This window comes from Oreochromis aureus, linkage group 9 (assembly GCF_013358895.1).
Source record: "Oreochromis aureus strain Israel breed Guangdong linkage group 9, ZZ_aureus, whole genome shotgun sequence".
In the NCBI taxonomy this organism is placed as follows: Eukaryota; Metazoa; Chordata; class Actinopteri; order Cichliformes; family Cichlidae; genus Oreochromis; species Oreochromis aureus.
In genome coordinates, this window is record NC_052950.1 from 27,449,869 (window position 1) to 27,458,658 (window position 8,790).

At 43.4% G+C, this 8,790-nt stretch overlaps 1 protein-coding gene across 1 annotated transcript; it reads right to left on the reverse strand.

Annotated features, from left to right (window-relative positions):
• Positions 1-1,060: 1,060 nt before the first annotated feature.
• On the reverse strand, positions 1,061-4,246 carry LOC120441684. Its single transcript, XM_039616936.1, has 2 exons — positions 4,120-4,246; positions 1,061-3,895 (listed from the first exon to the last, which is right to left on the reverse strand). Exon 2 carries the CDS (start codon positions 3,310-3,312, stop codon positions 1,981-1,983), a length of 1,332 nt encoding a protein of 443 aa, XP_039472870.1. The 5' UTR covers positions 3,313-3,895; positions 4,120-4,246; the 3' UTR covers positions 1,061-1,980.
• Positions 4,247-8,790: the final 4,544 nt, after the last annotated feature.

Below are 8,790 nucleotides of genomic sequence, written 5' to 3' on the forward strand. Positions count from 1 at the left end.
TTTAGGCTTATGGCCTCTACCTCTCTTGCGTGGCGCAGCTGGTTCAGCCACAAGATCAAACAGTGGCTTAGCTTTTGCAGAGCACCGCTCGATAAAATGATGGTAGTAGAGAACCATCCCCAGGAAGGACCTGATTTTCCTTGCACATGGTGTCACCCCGTCAGACTCCATCAGGTCTGCTTCCTGCACATTGTCTATAGCCTGCACTTTACTCGGGTCTGTTTTCACACCCTCACCACATATGATGTGTCCCAGGAACTTCACAGACCGTTGAAGAAAGTGGCATTTCTTAGGTGAGAGCCTCAGGTTGTTGGCAGAAAGCCGTGAGAAAACCATCTGCAGACGTTCAAGAGCCACCTGTTCGGATGGGGCATAGACCATAAGGTCATCCAGATAACACAACAAGCTTGTGAAGTTCTCATCACCAAAAATGGACATCATCATTCGCATAAAAGTAGCAGGACTATTTGTCAGGCCTTGAGGCATCCTGTTATATTCATGAAGGCCAAATGGGAGGAGAAAGTCGTGTATTTTTGTCGCCCTCGTGGAGTCTGACATTGTAAAACCCCGATGTGAGATCCATTGTAGAAAAAACATTCCCACCAAGTGCTGCGAGGCGTCTGACTGATGAGGCAATGGATGTGCATCTTTAACTGTTCTTGCATTTAACCATCTAAAGTCATTGCATATGCGCAGGTCACCATTTGGCTTAACAACTAAGACAAGGGGGGATGAGAATTCACTCTGGGACTTACGGATTATCCTTGACTCCTCCATCTCATCTAGAGCAGCGCGAAGCTTCTCATAATGGCATGGTGGGACCCGTCTGTATGGCAGTCTGAAGGGCTTGTCATCCACCAGACGGATTCTGTGGACAAAGTCAGCAGCCTCACCGCAGTCCATTTTGTGCCTTGAAAAGATGGACTCATACTGCTCAATGAGTCGCAGCAGCCTCTCTCTCCATTCTGGGGAAACTTCACAGGACGAGAGGTCCAGGTCCTGCAGGCCCAAATCACACAAGCGCTGTGACATCTCCGCGCTCTGATCTCAAAAAGGGCGACGAGTTCTGTGTGTATTGTGTACTGGATCGAATTTGAACAGGTTCAGGTAAGTCCTGCACAGAAAGACAGGGGGACACATCAGCAACCTTAGCATTTCTCCTGAGAGTGAGGGGCTTCTCGGAGGGATTCACCACTTTAACAGGGACCCAGCCATCCCCAAACAAGGAAGTGACAACTCGCCCCACTAGGATTTGTGCAGGTTTGGATCGAGACTGAGTGGGTTCAATAATGACAGCACTCCCCACCGCTGAAGCATCAGGAGCAGGCAGCTTAGCCCACACTAAATGTTCAGACAAGGGCTGCAAGGTGACGCGTCTCTTAAGCTTTGCAGTGCCAAAACTTGGAGGCATTGCTCTGCCACTACAGTCATCAGAATAGGATAGCAAAGTTGCCAAATGAGGAAAAGCATCATCCTGGGTACCAACAGTCATTTTTAACTGCGAAATAAGCCACTTTATCGCATTGCTGCCCAGAATCATGTCATCAGCCTGACCCGGAACCACCAGAACGGGAATCACCACCTTAAAGCCATATATTGATACTGTAAGATCATACATAGCAGAAGGCGTAACAAGGTGACCCCCACAACCAACAATGACAATGTCTTCAGCTGAACGTCTCTCAATATCAGGTATTGATTGCGAAAGTTTCTCATCCACTGTCTCACTTATGGTGCACGCCATAGATCCACTGTCCACTAATGCTTTAAGAACTTGTCCACTACTAGTAGTCACTGCAGAGTAGAATAAGCTATCAGTGTTTGAGAGCCTATGCAAGCCCTGTGCAACCAGTGTTTTATTTGGTGGGACGATACCACTGTAAGTGGAATACAAAGTGTCATAATCATTAATATCAGACATGTCCAAGGTGGGAGGCTTACTTGCTGGATCTGCGCTGTCCTCCCCTCCACGCAGATCATTCAGTTTCCCTGATGACCATTGGAAGGAGGACACTTGCCCTCCGGGCAGTTACGTCTTGAATGACCAGGTAGGTGACACAGGAAGCACAATCTGTTCTCCCGACAGTGCGTGAGTGTGGAGTGGGAGCCATCTCTGCAGATGGAACATGGTGTGTCATCCAAGCCCGGTATTCTCGGAAGTCGGGCACTCTGTCGCCTGGCATTAGCCCGAGCATAGCCTGGGCCTTGAAGCAGCACCTTCTCTAGCATGCTGATCAACCTCTCAATAGCAGGGCCATCCTGACTCACAGCTGGTCTCTGCTCATGGTCAGCCAAGCAAGGAGCAGCATTAGTGCTAACCTCTGCTTTACTCACATAGACACAGTTACCCTTCTGTGGAGGAGACTGGAACCCCTTTCCCAGGTGATACTCATCCAGCACCTCCTGAACTTCACGAGCTGACCATTTATCACATGTTTTGGTTCTAAAAATAAGAGCCAAGTCTCTGCAGGGGCAGTGTCTGATGAACATGCGTGCAACCTCCACACCAGAGTTCTCAAAAGATTTCCCCTGCTCCTTAAGACAGTTGCCAACAACATCAGCAGCCTTGTTCAGCCTCAGCCAATACTCATATGGATCCTCCCGGTCCTTCGGCAGGGTGGAATAAAAGTCAGCCAGAGGCACAGATGAGCACTGGGTGGAACTAAAATGTTTGTGCAGAAGTCTGTAGATAGCTTGTGGATTATGCTGGACATCAATTCCACCATTCCTCACACCAAATTTCACAACATCTTTTGCCCTGCCTCTCAGATGCATCAAAATCTCCTCAGCTTGGTTTTCTGGGACAATGCCACTCTTCTTTATGTAACTCTGCATGGCTTCCTGCCACTCATCAACAGACAATGAGTCCGAACTCTCCCCCCGAAACACAGGTGGGTCTTTAACCTGTCGTGGAGCCACCAGCTGGACTTGAGAGAGGTCCAATGAGCGGCTGGAGGGGAGATCCGTTGTTTCATGCGCCCCCTCAGGACATGTATATGTAGCAGATGCAGGGCTGGAAGTGTGTGGCAGAGTCAGGTGTGACAGAATGCTATCAGCCAGGCGTTGCCCAATTTGCTGCACAATGTCGTTCATTTGGTCGACTAGACTCACATCAGTTATTGGGGGGTCTGAGGTAGATGCCTTAGTGTACTGTACTGACTGCGACTCAGCCACAAGCCCACAAGAACTATCTGCTTCTCTTTGCCCCACCCGACAGTCACCCAGTGAAAAAGGAACAGTTGTGAACCCTCTACCCCTACCCACACCAAGGGGAGTCACATTTGGGGTGTCATCAGAGTCACTCAGATCCATATCTAGCAGGATATGAAAAGAGCTAAGACCGGCTTAATACAATACGGCAATATACAAAGCCAATATGAAAGTATATCCAACAGTCCCCAAAGTTTGATTCCGTTACCCAACAGTCTAAACAATAGGGAAGCCGATGCTCCAAGATGATGCTGCGACGAGAAGACACCAGCCCGATCCAGCAGCGTCATGAACGAGTCACGGCACCAATGTGACCTCTGTGTAGTGTCTTCTCTGGTCTGCATTCACAACAAAAAGGCAAAGGTTAGAATGCTCTCTTTTAATGGCGTGGGCAAGCAGCACAAGGTCTCGCAGGAATCCGCCATTATTCTGAGGATTACATTTCAACTTGCAGTGTGATCGTATAGTGGTAAATTTATACAACCAGAATAGAAAAAGCTCAACAGCATTAACATTGCATGTTAAATTTCCGAAATGAAAGGAATACAGAAATATATTTCAAAACTGTACATGAAACAATTTGAAATTCTCTAAACAGTGTGGCACAGTCACATACCTGCATTCACAACAAAAAGGCAAAGGTTAGAATGCTCTCTTTTAATGGCGTGGGCAAGCAGCACAAGGTCTAAATGGGAAAGCAACAACAGAGTTAGCTAACTAAGCTAACTTTTTTCCCTCTCTTCCCAATAAAGAAATCACACATAAAGGTGCACTCAATTCAACATAAAGACTGGAGAAATGACCCGCAACAAATGATGTATAAACAACAAAAATAATCGGGTCAGACTGTATTACTTTAAAAGCCTGCGATATGATTTTTCCTCCCCACGACATTTGTGCATTCCTTACCTCGCAGGAATCCGCCATTATTCTGAGGATTACCCAGAATCCCTTGCCCTGTGTGAATGGTGCAGGGTGACTTTTTCAACAGTAGGTGGCGCCAATGTCCCATTTAGCGGGATTTAACTTGACTCTATTCAACTATGTTACATATGGAATATGCATTTTCAATGTCAATTAAACCTCAATGAACTAGCACTTGATATGATTTTACAGAAGTCTTATCCTTTAGTTGTTTCTTCCACGCAGCCAGACTTTTAAGGTGGTCTTTAGGAATAAATGTTTGAGTAATTCGCTGCACCTAAACAGAGGTTTAAAAGTTTAGCAAATATCTTAACAATCTGTAACAGCCTCAGATTACTGTATATTTGAGGTTATATATGAGGTTAATTTACCCCTTATTTGCCCCTCTCAACAAACAGTGCAGAAATCTAATCCTTGAATTTTGTTGTTCCAGATTTTTGGATCAGAATATCTCTTTGTCATCACTGAGAAAGATTATCTGCATCTACTGATCAGCAAACATTAGAGTGATGTTTGAACAACAAAAGCTCAAATCTGCCATGGATACAGAGCAACGAGAGCAGCGTGTAATTGCCTGGATGTTACAGTACATTAAAATGTGAATATGAATTTGCATTTTATGTGCTTGTCTTTAGACTTCGTATTACATTTGCAGCTGCAACTACCAAGGACCTATATATCATTAAACACATGTTTGTGTAGCAACTAAATGATAGCGTTCAGCGTATGATGTATTTATTAGACACATTAGCGTTAATATTGTGCTTTAGCCGACCGGAAATTAAGTTCTGTTTTGACTTTATGTTTGACCGCCTCTCTATCTGCTCCGGTGTTACTGGGTTGCAGATAATGACGTCCTCTGCATTTCTTGCAAGGGGACATTTCCCCAGCCATTTGTCAGTGTCCACATTTCTGTGTACAGTCTGTCATGTCACACTTGTCTCTGCAGCCAGGACGTGAGACACACGAGGACTCGGGTGTAAGGCCAGAGCTTTGCTTGTCTTGTGATACTGAGCCCTCTGGTGAGAAATGACACTCAATTTGTTTCCCATCATGCTACCTGGGCAGTCGCGTATGATTAACGTACCCCTGCCAAGTGACCCGTGACGTGTTTTTCACCCAATCTGACTAGGCCTGCTTGGGTAGTCGCGGCACACGTAGCCCCTGACTCACTGAGCGTACGGTAAACTTGTAGATTTAACCTCACACTTTCTTTAATGCACTCACATCTGGCAGAGTGTGCACTTGTGTTGGTCTTTTAACATGTAACAGAATTTAGAAAAACTCCTCCAAAACTGTTGGCAAGGCTTAGAAGTGCAAGGATTTGCTCTATTTGCAATTCAGCCCACTGGAGAAAACCTTTCTGACACCATTACTTTTTGAACAGAGTGATGTACTTTCATACTGAGAAGTGCAGTTGCTGAAAAATACAGCATGATGCAGGAACTAGCCAGGTGACAGCTTTACACTAACCGAAGGTTTGATCAAGTGGAGAAAAAATAAATAAATCTAAACTCCTCCATGTTGTGGAGGAAATTGCTAAAATGTTGCATGAAATGTGGCATACATATGTTGCGGAGTGATTCTATTCTTGATAGGTAAACATACGAAAAAGGAGATGTTAAAGGAAGAATAAATTACAGCAAGGGAAAAATGGTGCAGACTGGGTCTCCCGCAGATGTGTGAAATGTGTTCTTGTTGGCCTTTGGGGAGGAAAATTGGAAAGACTAGACGACAGTTTAGAGAGGCACAGAGGGAAAGAGGAGATCTGTCTTCCACAGAGACCTTGTCTGTGAAAAGAAGATATGGAAGGGACATGCTTATAGATCCATGGACAAAGCAAGGCACGCACGCTTGCAGGCACACACCCCGGACCCAAAACTTCCCGAAATACGACTTCCTCACTTGAAAGAAGACCGAAATACTTAAGAGAGCTGGAAGAAGGGGGGAGAAAAAACTGATGGAGTGAACAGCATGAAGTTGCAAATGTGAGCTTGGGGAGAAGAGAAAATAGCAGTCTGCGTCACATGCTGAACATCTTTTTTCACAAGGCTGATACTAAAATAAAAGTAATATTCAGCACTGTCAAAAACATTTGTCAAAAATCTTTTCAAAAGTTGTTCACTTTGAAGTTGTGGGAACTTTTGATGCCTCGTTTTGACACCGGAGCTATTATCTAACTTCTGACTCCACCAGCTACCCACATAAAATATCTAATTTACCATTACAGAGCTCTGGATGTAACCATACCTTGTATTTCTTAGATGTTAGGGAGGAAGGAGAATTTAATGTAAAACTGGAAATGTATTTTGGTCGTGTACAACTTTGTCTTCTTCTCAGATGAATTGCAGATTAAATGTTAAACTGTCGCGTCTAAAAGGAGAGCCGATTCTCAGAGTATATTTCTGTGGCGAGTTCTGAAAACCAACCTGTGTGCATGACCCCTATCAACACTGTCTTTGAATTGCTGCTAGAAACAGCGAGGGGGGAAAAAGAAAGAAAACTAGCCGTGAAGAAAAGTTGGTGAGCCTTAAAGAGTTCAGAGGGTTTAGATTGGAATTATGCAAGACGATTAGAAAGAGAAAACAAACAGTTGGTAGTAGCAGAGTAAGTTCTCTGAACGGGAAACTGTACCTCCTTAAAGTGGGGCGGCGAAAATATACTGTGCAACACATGAGAGACTAAGCAGAACCTAATTTAAATTGTGCTTTATTTTAGAGGTACAATGGAAAAAGACCACAGAGGATTCACTCATCAAACAACCCAGGAAACGTCTCCATGGGTAAGGAAAGAAAAAAGGAATAATAATTGTGTACACTCTGAAGGTCTAAGATTTGTCATTATAGAATGGGAGAACAGAGGGAGAAATAATAAGCAAGGGATTTCTAACGTTATTTAAAGAAGTTCTAATCATTAGTCCGCTGTGCAGCACGGTCAGAGAAGCCACCGAGGCCGCCTCCTGTGAAAAGAACATGATCAAAGAGGATGAAGGTTAAATAAGTTTAGTGGGTAGAAAGACAAGGGAACTGACGGGGGTTTCTTTGCTGCTCGCACTATGACAAAAAGGAAGATGTATAATTTGTAAAAAGCCTTAAAACATGGAGAAAACGCAGGGAATATGCTTTATACATTTACCGGAATTGTAAGGAAATGAAAATGGAAAACAAAATAAAGGCAGCTTGGTTTCATTCCATATCAAAATGACTGAGCCAGAAAAAGCTAAACAGCTGAAAGTCTATCCAAATCTCACCATGTGGTGTAAGGTGAAAATCAACTGTTAGTCAGCTGCTACTCTCCAGATGTCCTTGTGTTCGCCAAGACTGAGCTCGCCCCCTTTTTTGTCTCAAACAGTCTGTGTCCCCTTTTACAGCACAGCACAGCGTCTCTCTTGTGATTATTTGTTGTTAACATCAAATTCAGCACTCATATAGCATATTCTGTGAATAAAACCACACGCTCGCGTGCCAAAATCTCGTCAGTACTTCAGTTTCGATTTGCACTCAACCAGTATTTAAAAATAAATCATGTGGTATGCCTTCATAATTACGCTTTTGTTATTCCTGTTTGGACTGAGCTAAAGACCGCCAGGCTTTCATTGCTAGTAGAAATGCTCATATAAACCATGGGTGATATAACTTTATCTACTAGCTCTTGGCTGTTAATATAAAACAATACTAGTCACAAAATTTGTATGAGCACTTTAAATATGATATTGATTCTGCAATATATCCAACTGCTTCCTTTTTATTGGTTCCTATGCAGTAGGTTTTGAAAAATGCCGTAGACCTCTTATCACATAGATTAGAATGGATTGCTTTTAATATTACCTCCAATAACCAGCCTTTGTTCCAAATGGCCATTTCCCTTCATTGCATGAAAAGTCAACTTCCATTTGACAAGACATTTACTATGGCTTATGTGGCACAAACTGTGCATAAAGTTTCAAATTGAACTTTGGGGGAAAATTTGAGGATATTTGTGGGTGTTCTGTCTGAAACTGGAATTTCTGGATCATTACATGCATTTCTCCCTCCTGTATGTCAATAGGCAGAATGTTACATTTCCCTTTCTGCCATTAGTCAAAGTGGGCTAATTTAAAGGAGGGACACTATTGGGGTTTGTGTGATAAATGACCCATGTGAGAGCAGCCCGCAGTGGGTAATGGAGGGAAAGGGTTCTGTTACAAGCAGTAAGAATAAAATATCCTGCTTTTTTCTCAGTTGGGGTCTGACAGTGTGTACGAGGTATAATATCGTGTCTGTGCCCTCAATTCTGTATTTTCAGTGTCTTTCACAGTATATCCAATTTTAGAATGAAACAATTGCATTTTCTGGTGTGTACATTTATATAATATACAATCTTGGAAAGTACCTCTAGGCACGGAGTGAATGCCTTGTTCAAGGCCATTCTTATCACTTTGGTCATTTTGTCCTGGCAAAGCTCAAGAGACATTTGCTTGAAAGAGACATCACACTAAGCTAATTTATCTATAGACAGTTCTCTCGCTACACTCAACACATCAACATGGACCTTTTCTGACTGGATAAAAGCAGCAGTCATGTCAGCATGAGATTTGCTTCAGAAATAATGTATTAGATTTGTTTCGTTTTTAAGTCTTCATACTTGAAGAACAAAGTTGGTAGTTATTGCTTCGAT